The sequence below is a fragment of the Leopardus geoffroyi genome, chromosome C1 (genome assembly GCF_018350155.1).
Source record: "Leopardus geoffroyi isolate Oge1 chromosome C1, O.geoffroyi_Oge1_pat1.0, whole genome shotgun sequence".
Taxonomy (NCBI): Eukaryota; Metazoa; Chordata; class Mammalia; order Carnivora; family Felidae; genus Leopardus; species Leopardus geoffroyi.
Window position 1 is genome coordinate 183570137 of NC_059328.1, and position 19171 is coordinate 183589307.

The window sequence follows — 19171 nt, forward strand, 5'->3', positions numbered from 1 at the left end:
AGGAATAGTCATACTGACTCGGAGGTTGTTGTGAGGCCTCGTGAGGTATGTAAAGGCTCCCAGCCTGTGACACGGACCACAGGAAGTATTCAAAAGATAAGAACTACGATTATGATATTAACCACTTAGAGTTCTTATTCTTTTCATTTATCATAGTGTTTAGCACCATCCCCAAATAGCAATTTCATAATTTGTTTTTGTTTCATTTAGTTTATTTGGCACGCATTAAAAAAATTTTAGCAGATACGTATGAAGAATCATCCACGGATACATATTTCAGCAGGATACGTATTTCGGGTGGGAAATTGTCACAGAATACATATTTTAGGTGGCGAATGGGCCCACATTTGTAAAAAAGAACAATTAGAAATAGGATGGCTACTGAAAACTAGGTAATCACTACAATAAATTATACCTCCTAAGCAAAATGGAGGATTAAAATAATGCGGCAGAAAAATACTTAGTGACATGGAGGGGTGCCTGGATGGCTTAGTCAGTTAAGCGTCTGACTCTTGATTTCAGCTCAAGTCATGATCTCATGGTACGTGAGTGAGTTCAAGCCCCGTGTCTCTCAGCATGAAGCCTGCTTAGGAGTCTGTCTCTCCCTCTCTGTCCCCCTCCCTAAATAAAAACATTTAAACAAAGAAAAAGAAAAAATATTTAGTGACATGGAAAAAAAGTCCTTGATCTACTTAGAAAAAAAAAGTAGGTTCCAAATAACATCATCAGTATTCTCTCTTTTTAAAATTCAAAACAAATGCACATTACAGCAAAAAAGAATGGGGATATATTTACTAAAACGTGGTTATCTCCAGGAGGTAGAATTGCTGGTGATTGTGATTTTCTTCCTTAAGCTTTACTTTTTTTTTTTCAAATTTTGTATGATTTGCATATAATCATAAAACAGAATCAATTCGATCAACAGCAGGTGTTCATGTATCTATTATCATTATCGAACATGAAATCTGAAGAGCAGGATCTAAGAGTACCTGCCATTATTTTACCTTTGCAAAAGATTTTGTAATTTCTTCTCTCTCTCTTTTTTTTTTTTTGTAATCTCTACACTCAACGTGGGGCTCCAATTCATGACCCTGCGATCAAGAGTCGCATGGTGTACTGACTGAGCCAGCCAGGCACCCCTGTAATTTCCTTTTCACTGACTTTTATTAGTTATCTTAGAAAATAATGTTTTTACTGAAAATTCATATGGGGGCAAAAAAGAGGAAACAAGCTCACTACAAAATTGCTTTACTAAAGCTGAGGAAGATGTGCATACCCCTCTGTGTAAAGCTGTGCAGCCCATGACGTCAACAGCATCTACATTTGCTTCCTTTTCCAGCAACAATGAAACAGCATCAATGTGGCCATATGCTACTGCAAGCATCAGTGGGGTTCTAGGGAGAGAAATAAATTAGGCTTTTAAAAAGAAGATTGGGGGGAAAAAAAACCCAAGCCACATCATTTCCTGAGGGAAAACACCTCTCTCTTCCTTCTCTCTCTCCCCCTCCCCTCTCCCCTTAACAACTGCTTAATATTTTCTGAGGGTCCCCAGTTTGCCGTAGGTCCATGGAACAAGCTATATGCTCTACCTCTGGTCTCTAAAGGCCATGTGGAATGGTGTCAGTGGAATGATCAATAGAGGGGGGACAGGGTTGCTTGTCACAAGGTTCATGTTAATCCCATCATTTCCAAAACCATGTAGCATTCACCAAATACTGAGTAGGGAGTGTGTCTATGGAGGAGACCCTCTTACTTCTAGCATTGCAGCTCTACTTTCACAGTTTCCCTCTGCTCAAGATTTTATTTGACCAAAACTTCACTGCCTTAAAGAAAATTCTGACAAATCTGGAGTTAAAAACAAAGTGTTGGGGCCCAGGAAGTGAGGTTCTGGTTTGAACTCTGACACTAATTCATTGGTCTGGAGTGAGTCACTAGCGCTTTGTTTTTGGCTTTGCATTTCCTATCTGTAAGAGAAGATTAGGTGGGGGAATAGGCTAACAGACGGAAAATACTTTGGAAAAACAGACTCAGAAAGGACAAAATTATGAAGGATTTTTTTTAATGATAGCGATAACCTCTTGAGGTCTGTCCTGTTGTCATTATTAATTAAAAAAAATGGGAATGCAGCAGCTTCAGACGAGGGTAAAAATGGGTACAAAGAAGAAACAAATTAAAGAAAGGCCAGGACACATGGCCCCAAAAGTTGGCTCTTTTTCATCAAGATACACAGCCCCCACCCCATACTTTTCTTGGATATATACTTTAGCACAAAGGCCCTTCATTATTCTTGGGCTTTCAACTATTAATTTCACCCAAATATATACCTCAAACTAGAACTCGGCAGGCAGCCCTCCAAACTGTTTAAAGAATTAACCAGTTACCTATTGTGATTGAAATGTCAACCCCAGGCCAGATTTAAAAAGACTTACTGTCCTTTGGCATCTTTCACGTCAATTGCTTCTGGGTTGTCTGCAATTTCTAGTAATAGCCGCAAACACAGTGTATGACCATTAATTACTGAAAAGGAAAATAAGGGACATTTTTTTAACAGACCAGCACTACACCTATCCTTCCAAAGTGAAATTTATTTACACTTCAAATCAGTGGCTTTCAACTGCTGCTGACAGATACCCCAGGTTTCCAGCTGGTGCTAGCTGCTGGGCACATCATGCTCCAATGTTTGTTACTAGTCGATTCAGCTTCCCCTTCTTTCCATTAGGGCACGTTGGTCCTCACCTACCATTTTCCTGGTCCTGCATTGAGAGTGTGTTCCTTAAAAATGATGTCCTTTCTTCCCTCCTTGTATGGGACTGATATCCTCTCCTCAATTTTCAGCTAGCTATCTTTTGTGTTCCTTGAAGAGAGTTACCCAATTCTATATAATCCCATGTCCAGCCTGCCTCTAGCGCTTTTTAAAAAGAAGGAAGAAGGGAGAGGATGGAAAACAGAAGAGTAGAACAGGATGGGAGGGGAGGAGGGCAAAGGGGAGCAGAGGAAGGGAGGAAAGGAGATGCAAACAGGTCCTGTCTGTTTTCTCCTAGACTTCACATTTATAGGTAGACAAGAACAATCATTCAGTTGATTTGTGGTGACTTAAAGCCTCAACCTGGAAAGGTACCCAGCCCTGGGGTCACTGCTCCTTGATTGACTAGAGGCTCCCAGGGGATTCAGGGATGCGCCCTCTGCGGCTGGAAGACAGTCTGTCCCAGAGTTCCTCAAACTTCTGCCCTAGGTTTATCAGTCTTCCAGGGTCTCTTGCACTGGCTTCCATGCCTGCCACCTGCCTGTCCCCTTGGCCCCTCAGTTCCTTCCCTGGCTGACCTGTGACTCTCGCAACCGCCTTGCCCCTTCTTCTTCTCGCCCAGCCGACCAAAGGTGGGCTGTCCACTGGGCCTTGACCCGCTGGGGCCAAATAACAAGATCTCACCCCTGTGTGCACCAGGCAAGATTTTACTCTGGGGAGTGGTGGTGCCCCCCTGGGGCTGGGAAGCAAGCCTCCTGGAAGGATAATCTACTGGGCTAAGGTACTTTCCTCCAGGTTGTTGAGTGGAACTCACAGCCTTACAAAAGACATGGGTTTCCACTGAGGGAGTATGATGAGAACAAATATGTTTAAAATTCTAAACATGACCTCCTCTCTTCTCTGAACAATGAGACCACTATAAGACACATTGCATTTACCGCATTATGGCTGTGGAGAGAGAAGGGAATAGATGCAGCTATGTTAGGTTGATAAAGGCTCTTCTAAGAGCTGCATTTTACAGTTTTTATTGCATGCCAGTCGTGAGAGAATGCTAACTTAACGACATATTTTTCAGGGACAATGCATATTAGAATTAGCTTCCATTCATTGACACAACACAAATTAACTACAGGAATAATGCCCACATTTTGTAGACCACTGCATTCAGCTCATTCAGCAATGTTCCATTTATGTATCTCAGGAGGAAATTTTGGGGACTGGATGTACAGGCAATCTACTGCTGTTGCTGTTGTTTTGTTTTTTGTTTTAAAAATTACATTGAACCTATTACCACTGGCAAAATAGGCAAGAATTTAATGTATGCTTAAAAGGAAATGATCAGCAGAGACATGATTGCTACACACTATAGACAATGGGTTCATGAAGGTACCGGTATCTTTTGATGGATTCCTCTTTCTATATCAACTTGCTACTCATTAAATACTCATAATCATAATAGTTCCAAAGACATCTGATTTTTGGCCAAACAGAAAAAGACAATAAAATTATCTAAGTTCACATCACTCGCCCAGTATGCTGGAGAACAAACCAATTTCTACAGTGGTGCTTTTTTTTTTTTGGCAGGGGGCAGGGTGGTGTACTCTTGAACTTAGCTAATAGCCCTCAGGAAATTATAATTCCCCTCTAGTGTAAAAGTGTCGCCAAACCAGAATTCTTATTGGTTTCCCATACACTATGTTTTCCCCAGTTGCCTTCTAGCAAAAAGATGCTAACATCTCCTTCAGTTGTGCCTGCCAACTCCAGCTTTGTCCCAGACTAGCTCAGCCTCTCCCTGGCTGTGAGTGACAGCCATTTTTCATACTGCTCAAAGGCCACAACTGTCAAGGCAACGATCTGTGCCAAAACCTCTAATATCCATCCTGGCTCCCGCCTCTCACAGTACTCCCAGGATTTGAAACAAAAAACAATTGGCCTCTCAAATGAGTTGGAAAAGATTCTGGAAGCACAAGCAAAAGCTTCTGCACAGCAGACATTTTGTGGAGAATAGAGTCAAATGACGGCCTGTATCTTTTTAATGAATGACCTGAGGGAAATCCAAAAGGATTGAGTGGTCTCGACCACGAGGGGGCTCCATTGGACCACAACCTATATCACAGTGGCAAATGAGTGGCAATGATTATCCTTCACTGTTTACCTATTAACAAGGACAATTTTCCACAATAAAAATAGGCCTTTAGTAATTGTCAGGAAGTACTGTACATGGTAACTAAAAGCATGATGTTTGCCGTGAATAATAGACAACTAATCTTTAAAAAGGAGAGCTACCATTTGCAACTATGTGGATGGAACTAGAGGGTATTCTGCTAAGCGAAATTAGTCAGAGAAAGACAAATATCATATGACTTCACTCATATGAGGACTTTAAGATACAAAACAGATGAGCATAGGGGAAGGGAAGCAAAAACAATATAAAAACAGGGAGGGGGACAAAACAGAAGAGACTCTTAAATATGGAGAACAAACAGAGAGTTACTGGAGGGGTTGTAGGAGGGAGGATGAGCTAAATGGGTAAGGGGCATTAAGGAATCTACTCCTGAAATCATTGTTGCACTATATGCTAACTTGGATATAAATTTAAAAATATAAAATTAAACTAAAAAAAAAAAGAGATCTAAATATGAACTTTGTAATAATACCAAGAATGCCTAGAATACCAAACTTTGTAATGATACTTTACAATATTACCAAAAATACCAAAAAGACTAAATGTGATGGGAAATTAGAATTTATAATTTATAACCATACCATCCATTACTGATCTCATGGCTAAAAATTCTTCCAGGAGCAATCATTTCCAGATAATTAGGTAACACCATGATTTTTCAATCTCCATATTGATTTTCTTCAGTGGTTTGGAAATTCAGGGATATATATAGAAATAGTGCCACAAGATCTAACATTTTTCCAAATAACAAGAATTATAAAGTCTTTTGAAAAACTGTCTTTACTCTTTTATTTTTCTTTCTTTTTTTTTTTTTTAATTTTTTTTTTCAACGTTTATTTATTTTTGGGACAGAGAGAGACAGAGCATGAACGGGGGAGGGGCAGAGACAGAGGGAGACACAGAATCGGAAACAGGCTCCAGGCTCTGAGCCATCAGCCCAGAGCCCGACGCGGGGCTCGAACTCACGGACCGCGAGATCGTGACCTGGCTGAAGTCGGACGCTTAACCGACTGCGCCACCCAGGCGCCCCTACTCTTTTATTTTTCAATCCACCCATTATTTCATGGTCTGAATACAATAGTTATTTCTCTTCATAAGACAATATCGGGGTGCCTGGTGGCTCAGTTGGTTAAGCATCCAACTCTTGATTTCGGCTCAGGTCATGATGTCATGGTTTGTGAAGTCAAGCCCAGCATCAGTCTCTGTGCTGACAGTGCGAAGCCTGCTTGGGGTTCTCTCTCTCCCTTTCTCTCTCCCTCTGTCCCCCCACTGCTTGCTCATGTGTGCATGCATGTGGACATGTGTAGACTCTCTCTCTCTTTCTCAAAATAAATGAATTAAAAAAAAAAGACAGTATCTACTATTCTGATCAAAGACTGATATCCTTGAATTCCTGACTTCAAAGGAATTTATGTCTTAGCTGAGCTAGAGATTCTTCCACATTACCTTTCTATCTGTGTATGTAGCCAGAAATGTCTTGGCAGAGTTTTATTTTATGTATATTGGAGAAAAATCTCCAATAGAAAGGCAAATTACTTACTTTTTTATATATATGCATATACTTTTTAAGAGTCTTTATTTTTACCTGATGTAAAGTCTTTATTTATTTTACCTGATGCATCAAGAATTAGAGCAGAAGCTAAGAAGCATCGTTTAGACTGGCAGACTGATGCTGTCTGATGACACCTTTTATGAAACAGCCCAGAAATATCATTAATTTTATGCTTTAAAATGCTGTGTGATTTTGTCTATGTAACTCATTTGAAGATCACATTACACCTTGCCTCCTGTTTAGAAATTTCTGTGATAGCCTTTGGCCAAGGTTCTGAACTCTCTTCTGAGTTAAGAAGGCCAAAAAGAGTGCAGAGGGTTTTTAGGGCAGTATTTACAATATCATACTTTATATGATACTATAATGCTGGATGCATGCCATCATACATTTGTCCAAATTCATAGAATGTATGACGAGTGGACCCTAATGTAAACTATGGACTTTGGATGATTATGACGGGTCAATGTAGGTTTATCAACTGTAATAAGTGTATGACTCTGGTAAGGGATACTGATAATGGGGAAGGCTATGTGGGGGGAGACAGGAAGTACATAGACAATCTCTGTAGCTTCCTCTTCAATTTTGCTGTGAACCTAAAACTGTTCTCTAAAAGAAGAAGGCCAGAGCCTACCTGGCCATAAAACACTAATCATCTCCAAGTGGGTAGTAGACCAAAAGCATTTTGGAAGACTGGAGGCATATTTGATGTAGAAAGAAAACTGATACTTTAAAAGTTGGGATGCAAGAAGATGCTGCCATCCTTTTACTTGGACTTATAAGTGGGCCGTAAAACTACAGTAACCAGACTCTTGGCAAGACCCACCTGAGGCATGAAGTGGGGTTCTTTTGGTTACATTGTCTTTCACAAAGATGGATGCGCCCTGATTGATAAGTGCTTCCACGCATTCTGTGTGTCCCTTAAAGGCAGCCAGGTCCAAAGCGGTGCGGCCTTTCTCATCCCTGATGTCCAGGTCCACCAGCGACTGCAGAAGGACTTCCAAGGCTTGGTGGTGCCCGTTGTAGGCCTGCAAAGAAGAGACCAACGACACAAATGCTCACTCACTTCCAATCCCACAACAACCCACATGAGGGGCTAAGCCTCCAAGGTCACAATTGGAGACCCCTCCAAAGAGCACATCTGAAAGATGCTTGGGATAATTATTGAAACAGGCAAACCAGAGAGACTGAAAAATGATAATGCACAAGCCTCACTGGTACATATGAATTTCTTCATGTTCTTTCTTGTTTGTCAAATAATTTGTTCCAAATGTACTAAATGTATTAATGTATTCTTATATTTATATCTATCAATCTAATAATATAATATAGACAAGCAGCTGAATGAATTAATACATTAATTCTAACAATTCAGTCCTAAACATAATGACACAACTAGAATATTTTTTCAGGATACTTTTCTGTTAAACCTGGGGGAAAAAAAATCACTGAAAACAATGCAGACTTGGTAATTCAACAGAAGCATACTGACCTGTTGCAGTCCAACATTTTAATTTCTTTTTTGTTAATGTTTATTTTTGAGAGAGAGAGAGAGAGAGAGACAGACAGAGTGCAAGATGGGGGGAGGGGAAGAAAGAGAGGGAGACACAGAATCTGAAGCAAGATCCAGGCTCTGAGTTGTCAGCAGAGTCTGATGAGGGGCTCAAACTCCTGAGCTGTGAGATCATGACCTGAGCTGAAGGTGGACGCTTAACCGACTCAGTCACCCAGGCACCCCACCGGCATTTTAATTTCTAAGCAGGGGACCCTTGGCAAGTTTCTGAATTTCACTTAGGGTTTGTTTTCTCATTTATAAAAATGAGAGCAATAAAAGTCACCTCCCATGGGAGATAGAAAGAATAAAATCACACAGGCTTCCCCATCCTATCTTGTACCCAGTCGATGCTTCCTCCTTTCTCCTTTACTTCTCCCATTGATTATAATGAAAACACAGACACAATTATGGAAATGTATTTCATGTACCAGCACCAAGTTCGGACCTATTATGAGGTCCTATGCCATGTTAGGTTAAGAAGCTTCACATTACTAAAACACAAAATTAAAAGACTGAGGGATAATTTTCATTAAGTCTACAAGGTAAAAAATTGTATATGCACACACAAGGCTGAGGACATTGGAAATAAAAGAGAGAAGAGGGATAAGGATAGGAAGGGGAAAGACGGGGGACAAGGAAGTAAAGAAGGAGATACAGGAATAATCTGCCTCCAGGGGTTTTCAGCAGCCAGAGTCCCCTCTTATGTCAGCAGCACTTTTTGTTTTCCCACTGCAGCAATTGCTCAAGGCACAATGAATTTGAAAAAAGGCTTAGCACATACAAAAGATCAATATCTCTAATACATAAAGAACTCTTACAAACATTAAAAAATTTTTTTTGCATTTATTTATTTTTGAGAGACAGAGATGAGCAGAGGAGGGGCAGAGATAGAATGAGACAGAATCCAAAGCAGGCTCCAGGCTCTGAGCTGTCAACACAGAGCCTGACGTGGGGCTCGAACCCACAAACTGGGAGATCATGACCTGAGCCGAAGTCACACGCTCAACCAACTGAGCCACCCAGGTGCCCCTCTTACAAACCATTTTAAAACTTAGGAAAATGTACAAAGGGCATGAAAAGACAGCTCCCAGAAAAAGAAATATGAAAGGCCAGTGAACATATGGAGAAAATATATAAATTTTTTTTAAGTTATTAGTTTTCAACTACCAGCTTAACAATGATTAAGTTTGGTCATGTCCAGGGGCACCTGGGTGGCTCAGTCGGTTAAGCATCAGACTCTTGATTTTGGCTCAGGTTATAATCTCACAAACCGTGAGATCAAGCCCCATGCTAGCTCTGTGCTGACAGTGCGGCGGCTTGGAATTCACTCTCTCCCTCTCTCTCTCTGCTCCTCCCTTGCTTTCTCTCTCTCTCTCAAAATAAATAAACTCGAAAAAAAAAAAAAAAAAAGGTTGGTTATGTCCAGTATTTTTTAAGACCTGGTGAAAAAAGCAGTCTATGCTCTGTTGCTGGGAGTATATATAGTACGACATTTGAGGAGACTTGACAAAATCTATCAAAAACTTTTTTAAAAACTGTAAGCTGCAGATAGCACATATAACATGACCTCATTCATATAAAAAGCAAACATATCCAAATATTATACACATATCTATGTCTATGTATATTTCTATATTCATAGAAAATCTTAGAAAAATACAAAAGTAACTGTTAATGCTGGCTAACTCTAGAAAAGGGAGGTAAAGCAAGGAGCATATGGATTTACTTCATTTTCCCTTTTTATTTATTTTTTTTTAATTTTTTTTTTCAACGTTTATTTATTTTTGGGACAGAGAGAGACAGAGCATGAACGGGGGAGGGGCAGAGAGAGAGGGAGACACAGAATCGGAAACAGGCTCCAGGCTCTGAGCCATCAGCCCAGAGCCCGACGCGGGGCTCGAACTCACGGACCGCGAGATCGTGACCTGGCTGAAGTCGGACGCTTAACCGACTGCGCCACCCAGGCGCCCCTCATCTTACCTTTTTAAAAGTCACTTGAGTTGTTTTCCTAAGTATATGTTCATAACAACAATACCAAAAACTCAACATAAAAGGACCCACAGAATTTAAGAGTACTTAAGTTTTAAGTTTTAATACTGTTTTTTTATATTACTTTTGTGAATGATTGTGGCTATTATATGTTATGTATTAAACATATCTTAACTATAATATGCAGTATAATAATTCATATGCTAATGAATTTCAAATTTATATCCATTTCTAACTTCTTTTACTTCCAAACTTGTGTTTTTTTAAGTTTATGTATGCATTTTTGTGAGAGAGAGAGAGAGAGAGCATGAGTAGGAGAAAAGTAGAGAGGGAGAAAGAATCCCAAGCAGGCTTTGCACGATGGACACAGAGCCCCACGCGGGGTTTGAACTTATGAACCGTGAGATCATGACCTGAGCCTAAATCAAGATCAGAGGCCAAATGAGCCACTCAGGCACCCCTCACTTCTAAACTTATATATTCAACTGCCTATTGATCTTTCCACTTGAATATATGCCTCTCATGCTCCTCCATTGCAGCAAATGGCAACTCTATACTTCTAATTGCTCAGGCCCAAAACTTTGGAGTCATCTTTGTCTTCCCTCTTAAGACCAGGGTTGTAGCCCTATACAAGGGCCCTGGGACGCTGGTGCAAGTGTGTGTCGAAGGATAGCCTCTTCCTCCTGATCCCAGCTTTGCCATGCCCGGGAACGGGGATGCGTCTGCTGAGAGGAAGGGACACCTTTTGCTCAACACACAGAGTTGTCCTCGGATTCTCAGGCACCTGGCAGGAAAACATCTATCCCCAACCCCCTACACCTCTGTTCTAATTCACAAATAGGTGTCATGTGGCAACCCTCAGTCCACGATCATCTCTAAAATTATATCCAGAATTAACCCAGTTCTCACCATAGGGCCATTCTCTTTGGCCAGGATTATGGCAAACACTTTCTTTCCATCTTTGCCCCACTGCAATCTATTCTTGACATGGTCTCCAGATGAAATCTCTTAAAACCCAAGTTGGACATATCACTCCTTGATGAAAACTAGTCAATGGCTTCTTCCCTCCTTGATAATAAAATCCAAAACATTCCATGACCATTCAGGCCCCTTAGGATTAGTCCACCTTCTTCTTCTTCTTCTTCTTCTTCTTCTTCTTCTTTTTTTTTTAAGTAACAACCAGTTTTTTTTTGTTTTTAAATATTTACTTTTGAGAGAGAGAGCACATGTGCATGTGAACACACACAGGTGGGGCAGGGGCAGAGACAGAGAGGGAAACATAGAATCCGAAGCAGGCTCCAGGCTCTGAGCTGTCAGCACAGAGCCCGATGTGGGGCTCAAACCCACTAATGGTGAGATCATGAGCTGAAGCTGAAGTCTGACACTTAATCGACTGAGCTACCCAGGCACCCCAGGATTAGGGCTCCTTCTACCCTGATCATCAGCATGCCCCCTCACTCACTCTGTTCAACCACACTAACCCCACCTCCTACCCCATGGTTAAATACATGCATTTCCTCCTCTGGGCTATTGCATTTGTACTCTTAAAATTTTTTTAAATTCATGTATTTATTATTTTTTAAGTTTATTTATTTATTTTGAGAGAGAGAGAGAGCACGTCCATAAATGGGGGACAGGTAGAGAGAGGGAGAGAGAGGATCCCATGCAGGCTTTGGGCTGACAGCAGCGGGGCCTGATGCAGGGCTTGAACCCACAAAATGTGAGATCATGACTTGAGCTGAAACTGAGAGTCAGACGCTCAACCCACTGAGAGACCCAGGTGCCCCTGTACTTTTTTTTTTTTTAAGTTTTTTTTTTTCCTCTAGTAATCTCTTCATACAACGTGGGGCTTGAACTCACGACCCGGAGATCAAGAGTTGCATGCTCCTCTGACTGAGCCAGCCAGGCACCCCTGCATCTGTACTTTCTATTTCCTCTATCTGGAAAGCTCTCCCTCCAGAGGGCCACATGGTTCTCCTGGTACTTCTCCTTCAAAGATCACCTTACCTGGATGCTTTCCAGAGCCAAAACACAGCCCTCTACCCTCCACCTCAGCATACTACCGGAAATTCTCCATCCCACTTATCCTGCTTTATTTTATCTTTATAGCACTTATTACCATTTGATATCTGTTACTTATCCATTGGTTTATTACCTGTGATTGAAGGCACTTCATGCGTATTGCTCACTGCTGTATCCTAAATCATGCCTAGTGCATACTACACACTCCACAATTATTTGATGAATAAATGAATTAATTTAATGGATGTTATTTTCATTTATTGGTATTAATGGTAGGAATATATTTTTAAAATAGCAGCTATTTGCCTATGCAAACATTCTTTTTACTGATGAAAAAACAAAACAAGCAATGTAAATTAATTCATCCAAGGTCACTTAGCTATTAAGTGACAAAGCTAGAATTTGAAACCCAGAGCTGTGACCACTAAAATCTATGCTGTTCAGCAATGTCTTATAATTTTTCCCAGTAATTCCACTGAATTGGCTTTTAAACAAAATACTTTTGTCTCTACATGTAACGGCACAAAGAGGTAAAGAACAAATATTGGATCAGAAACCTTGACCCCTTCTCTAGAAGGCTTAACACAGAGGTAAAGTGACTTGCACAGAACTATGAGGCAAGAAGGCACACCCTTTTTGCTAACTTCTAGACTATTGTTCTTTTACTACACATACTGCCTTTCTTTTTTTTTTTTTTTCTTCTTCTTTTTTTTTTTTTTTTTAAATTTTTTTTTCAACGTTTATTTATTTTTGGGACAGAGAGAGACAGAGCATGAACGGGGGAGGGGCAGAGAGAGAGGGAGACACAGAATCGGAAACAGGCTCCAGGCTCTGAGCCATCAGCCCAGAGCCCGACGCGGGGCTCGAACTCACAGACCGCGAGATCGTGACCTGGCTGAAGTCGGACGCTTAACCGACTGCGCCACCCAGGCGCCCCACATACTGCCTTTCTTGAGACAGGGAAATAATTTCCTATATGTCCATGTTTGTGATCTGTGCTTGCTGTGCAAACCATAACTGCATAGGATTGTAAGCCGTTTAGTCTAATCTAAATTGTGAAGCAATAGCTAACTTCTACTGAGCCCTTGCTGTGTGTCAGACCGTGCTGGACATGTAGCACCTCATTTAATTGTCAAAACAACTGCCGATTTGGATACTACTGTTATCCCCATTTTACTGACAGGGGCACAGAAGGGCAGAAGGTAACAATCCAGCCTTTCCATGGTCACTCAGCCTTACATGGGAGAGCTGGGATTCAAAGACAGGCCAACTGGACCCCAGAGCCTGAGCTGTGGGCTTTTCATGAGCTCCTATGGAAAGGGTGCAACAAGGCCAAAAGGTGTATTTCTTTACTTCTTTATTATAGGAAGTTTGAAACTTAGACAAAGAGAGGATAGTTTATGAATTCTTATATACCCACAACCCAGTTTCAACTCAGCCATTATCGACTCAGGCCATGGGTGATTTTAAGCCAACTTGGGAAGACCTATCCTGTAAAATCTGTGGTACTAGCAACATCTACATCAGGGTATAAATCAGTCTATCTCATTTTACTCTAGACTTACCTGTGACTTATTTGAAAACAAATTTTGCATAACACTTCTCATTTTAAACTGTATAGGTAGCAACTGATTCAGCTTATGTGGAAATCCTGACTTCACACCAAAGGGAAATGAATCCCTGTAGATAACAGCAGGGCCTAGATGTCATTTGCAAATGCTGGTCCCTTCAGGGCCAGTTATTATTATGACAAAGACAGTAAACATTTTAATTTCCATCAACATGACTTAGCCTAGGAAATCGAATCGGCAACTTATAAATTGTAGGCGTATCTGCAAAACATCATGGCTAACGTATTTCGATTTAATAAAGAGAAGACATAGGGGAAAGAGAAAAGTAGTAGGAAGGAAGCCAGTGTGAAGGAATCGATGCTGTTCAGTACAGTAGAGTCACCCTGCAGGGCGCTTGGGTTAGGTGCTAAACTTATCCCCACGCTTTCTTCTTTAATCCTCACAACAAAAAATAAATCCATCAGTCTGTGTTAAATTTAGAGGCTTAATATTTTTTAAAAAAGATGAAGTGGCCCTGTTGGTAATTAGGAAAGCTTCAGAATCCCAACCCATACTTAGTTCTGTATCAGGCATTTCAAATTCTCTTACGGAATGGTTGAAAGGCCAGATTTACCTATACAATTCCTTTCATTTCTTCACCTAGTCTAGCTAGCAGCTTTTGAATTTTAGCATGCAAAAACATTACCCCACAGAACCGAAGACATAAAACTATGTATACTAAACTTAAATGGCAATTTAAAAGGAATAATAAAGTGACTTTGATTATACAAGAACTTTCACTTACTTCCACACTCTAGAGTTTAACCCTAGAAACAAACTACCATGTAACATGGAATTCTGTTTTATGGTTAAGTGCATGATTATGTCTTTGGGCAGGTATATGGTTCTTGGAGTACACACACACAAAAGTATATAATAAAGCTTTAAACTCTTTTAAGGAGGCTCAAGTAGGCAGTAAAGGAAACCTTTCTCATGTCAGCAGTACATGATGAAAATTGCCCTCTTTCTTTCTATTTCCATCCTAATCCAGGTATTTAGTAGGCAGTTTCACCAATAATTTCTGAAATAACTAAATGAGGAAGGACTCACATAAAAGAACAAATATGTCGGTTCAAAAAGCATGTAATATTTTGGCTTTCAATAGATAACTCAGTTAAGGTCTTCACTAGAGGTAGCAATCAAACATTTTAAATTTGTTTTATGAAATGTCTTTATTAAAAAATACATTAGGTAACTTTAAATATGTCTTAAACATGATTAATTTCTTTGAACTTTTTAGATAGGAACTGAGGGCAATGAGGAGAAAGAATCTGGCATCTCAACAGAATCCACGAAACAATGGGTCCATCTGGAAATCTTGACAGCTGGAGGCTTTCATTTGCATAGCCTTATTTCTTGATTTAATTTTTTCAAGTGGATAAAATGTTTATGAAATTCACTGGGTTGATAACCCTGGAGACTTGAGTCATTCAGCCAGGAAATGGTAACTCAAGGCAGGTCAGGTTTCTTGTGACAGTCAAGGTTTGGGGGCATATGCTGTGATTTCATTGCTAGAATGCATCCCCAGAAGAAATAATGTGCCTTGGGTTTTTATCAAGTTAATTGCCACCGAGGCCCCTGGAGAGGGTGATGGGCATACTTATAGGGTTCTTGAAGCATATAATAATTTTTAAAAAGGTGTTAGCAGGCAAGAATAACAGAGTTTCAGAATTAATCCACTGCTATCACCCTGGTCAAAGACATCATCACCATCATTATGTCCTGGTTGTCTAGCTTCTGTTTTTCTTCCCTTACAATGTATACCCCACACAGAAGCTGAAATAATCCTTTTCAAACAAAAATCATATCATATCATCTGTCTCTTCAAATCCCTCCAAATGGTTTTCTAACTTGCTCAGAGTAACAGTTGAAGTTCTTACCGGGGAGTACAAGGCCCTCCCCTGACTCCTCACCTCCTCCACGACATGTCGGACACCATCGCCTATGCCACTCCCTTTCTACTCTGCTCCAGCCATGTCGCCTCCCTGCTGTTCTGGGACCATGCCGAGTATGCTCTTACCCCAAGGACTCTGCACTTCTGCCCAGAACACTCTTCGGTCACATGATATCAACATGGGTAGCTCTTAAGGTCTCTTGTCCAAATGTGAGATTCTATGCTATGCAAAGTAGAGCCTCGCCTGTCGCCTCAGTGTTGTCTCACTGATCCCATTGGTAGCACTTCACACCATGTGTCATGTTAAATATTTACTTGCCTATTTCTCTCCTAGACTAGAAACTCTACAGAGGCTGGGCTTTGTTTATTGCAACCTCCCCAGCTCCCAGAACAGGTGCTTAGCATACACACAGTGAGTGTATGTCAAATGAAATAATGATATGTTAGCATTAGTGAGGATGAAGCTTAGCTGAAAGCACATATGTGCCAGGCACTGTTCTAACCACTGTAACGCATTAACACATGTCATCCCCACAATGGCCTTACAACAGAGGTACTGCTATTGTCCGCTTATTTATTTTATTCTTTATTTTTTTTAATGTTTATTTTTGAGAGAGAGAGAGAGAGAGAGAGAGAGAGCAGGAGAGAGGCAGAGAGAGAGGGCAACACAGAATCTGAAACAGGCTCCAGGCTCCGAGCTGTCAGCACAGAGCCCGACACGGGTCTCGAACTCACGGACCATGAGATCATGACCTGAGCCAAAGTCGGACGCTTAACCGAATGAGCCAGTCAGGAGCCCCTGTTATTGTCGTATATTATGGGTGAGGAAATTGAGACACAGGAAGTTCAGTTCTTGGCCAAGATCATACAACAAACAATTAAATAAATCTACAAATTAGAAAGGGTGTGGGGGTCCTTAACTTACTCCTTTGAATTTACAGGTGGGAAAACCATGACCAGGCGAATTGCTAAAGGGAAGACTGGTGGCTGGGACCTCCTCTCTGAGTGTACTTCCGAGGCCCCTCCAAGTACAGAGCTGCCAGATGCCCCATTCTCTCCAGGGATAACACAGCACCCTGACTTTACAGGACCCAGAAACTCACAGACCTTAGCAGAGCAACTGGCACACTGTAAGCATTCAACAATAATTCTTTGGGGGGAGAAAAAGAGAATGACAGCTGGCAGAATTTGGGAGAGCTAAGAAAGTCTCTTCTCAGATTACTGGCAGGTATGGCAATACAACCAGCCCCACTTACAAAGGGCATGAGAATTCTATCTGAGATAACCTCAGATAGTCCTCTCTAGGGTCAGCTAATTCTGCTGTGAACCCTCAGCTTTGGGGTAACTTCTCCAGGTGCACCAGGTGGTTGGGCAGAGATTCTAGGGAGCAACCTTTAGGGCAACGTATACTAAGAGCCACATGGCATAAAGTTTTATACATACAAATATCCCACTGTCCATCCAACTTTTCTGCTCTAAGTCCACCTCCAGAACAAAGATTGATGCATATTTTAGCCTGATTTCAGGACTCAAAACGTGTGTGTGTGTGTGTGTGTGTGTGCAGTGGATGTGTTGGTGGGTGTGACAGAGGGTGGTGAGTGGGATCAATAGATGTGCTGGTGGATACGTGGGGAGACTAGCAAGGAAGCGGGGGCTCCATGCAGTGTGATCAGTTCATCCCAATCCTTATGGGATGGTCTCATCCCCTCACCTTGCCTGATTACTTATGCATGCCCATCAACAAAGCCACTCCCCTTTGCTCTCCAAAACCTCCCTCTCAATTTTTCATCAGAATGACATCAAGAAAGTGCTTGTACATAGATGGTACTAAGTGAATGTCATAACAGTTAAACTCAGAGACCCAACTCCTTCCCAACCTTCTCAGCATTCAGCCTCCAGGTGCCTCCAACCATCATCATTGTGGCCATGGACTGAGGGCTCACAATGTGGTGACACCTTCTGTAGCTGAGCCTCTATTGCTGGGTGTGGCTGCCGGTTGGAGAGAAGCTCCTAAGGAATAGCTGTTGATTACCAAATGCTGGCAGGACCATGGTAGGGTGGTGGGTGAGTTTCCTGGCTCGGTCATCCCTATGGAGAATCTGGGGATCCTCACTCTGGGCTGCTGCATTTCCCTTCAATTGTTGGGATGTGGAGAGGAAGGTTTATGGGTGACAGAATAACTCTTCCTCCCTACTCACAGATCTTAGCCAGTACAAGAATCAGAGCTCGTACCTCCTCTGAGACCCTGACTTCAAGCCCAGGCAGAAAGAGCAGAGCTGCAATAATGCACGTGCTTACCTTGCTCTCATGTTTGTGTTTAAATATCTCACACGTTTTTAATTGGGGTATTTGGTTTGTTTTATGGTAGGCTGTATACTCATGCATTGTCGGCTACAATCAAATCTTTAAGCCACAATGTTTTCAAATTTCCTCAATTTTTAAAAATTTAACTACTAGATAGCAATAATTTTAAAGATTTAAAAAATGTATAACAATCATTTATTAAGTATACTGTGGTAGAGGCTTTATGAATATTATCTCTTTTCCTTTGTCTTCACTCTACAGATGGGGAAACTGAGGCCCAGACAGGGTAAGTAATGTGTCTGAAGTCACCAGTGGGTGAAGCTGGGACTGGAATTTAAGGCAGTCTTTCTCTCTGCAGCCTGTGCCTTTACCCATGTACTGTTTTCATTATTTGTTATCATTGCATTATTATGCTCTCATTTTAAGAGAAGCCTAGTTCTAGGACACTTAAGTTCTTTTTGTAACAGTGGAAGCCACTCACAGCATCTCACTTACAGCTAAGTGGAGCGGACTCTTGGTAGCACCGGAATCTGATTCTTCAAAACCATTGTTGGTTCTTTCCAAAAGCTGTGGAGACAAAAAGAAAACAATAGTACATGAGTGAACTTTGCAGGAGGAATCCTCCTTTATGGATACCAACGTTGACATAAATGCAAAAGAGGTTTCAGAAATGTAAAAAAATCACACAATTTAGCAATATAAGAAACCTGGTGCAGCATATCTGAAACAAATAAGAAATCAGATGTAGCATATCTAACACAGATACTCTAAATATTTCAACTTCTAGATCATCTTAGCATTTGCTAATGAAAAAAGGCTTTCATACTTGAAAGATGCTCAGCCTCATGAATCCAGGAAAATAATTCATGTTTAATCCTCTTTTCACCCAGCAGATGGTAATAATGAAAAATTATAATAGCCGGTGTTCAACTATCAAACACACATTTACCGGAGATAAGTGTTAGAAAACACGTATAAAGTTCCTGTTCTCGTGAAGCTTACATTCTAGAGAGGGGAAACATAGACAAACAAATAAATATAGAAATAAATATCTGGTAATGACATATGCTATAATGAAAATAAAATAGGGTGATGTGATACAGAATGACTGGGAAGTTACTTGACAGCTGATGATCAGGGAAGTCCTCTCTAAGGAGGTGACAATTAAAGTAAGGCCTGAATAATAAGGAGAATTAAACCAAGTAAAGGTGTGGCAGGAGAGTATTCTGGAGGAGGAAGTCATGGAGGAGGGAATGTAAATGTGTCAAGGGGAGACGGACATGGTGAGTTGAAGGAACAGAAAGGATAGTGTGACCAGGG

General features: G+C 41.0%; 1 protein-coding gene across 11 annotated transcripts in view; it reads right to left on the reverse strand.

Moving 5' to 3' along the window:
- Window positions 1–19171, reverse strand: part of ANKRD44 (ankyrin repeat domain 44) — a 343429-nt gene that overhangs the window by 41921 nt on the left and 282337 nt on the right. For all 11 annotated transcript variants that reach the window (XM_045480606.1, XM_045480614.1, XM_045480610.1 and 8 more), the window contains exons 17-20: window positions 18347–18418; window positions 7304–7505; window positions 2430–2517; window positions 1277–1394 (exon numbers count right to left, since the gene is read on the reverse strand). In XM_045480606.1, the coding sequence (XP_045336562.1) occupies window positions 1277–1394; window positions 2430–2517; window positions 7304–7505; window positions 18347–18418 (480 nt within the window). The remainder of the gene's footprint in view (window positions 1–1276; window positions 1395–2429; window positions 2518–7303; window positions 7506–18346; window positions 18419–19171) is intronic.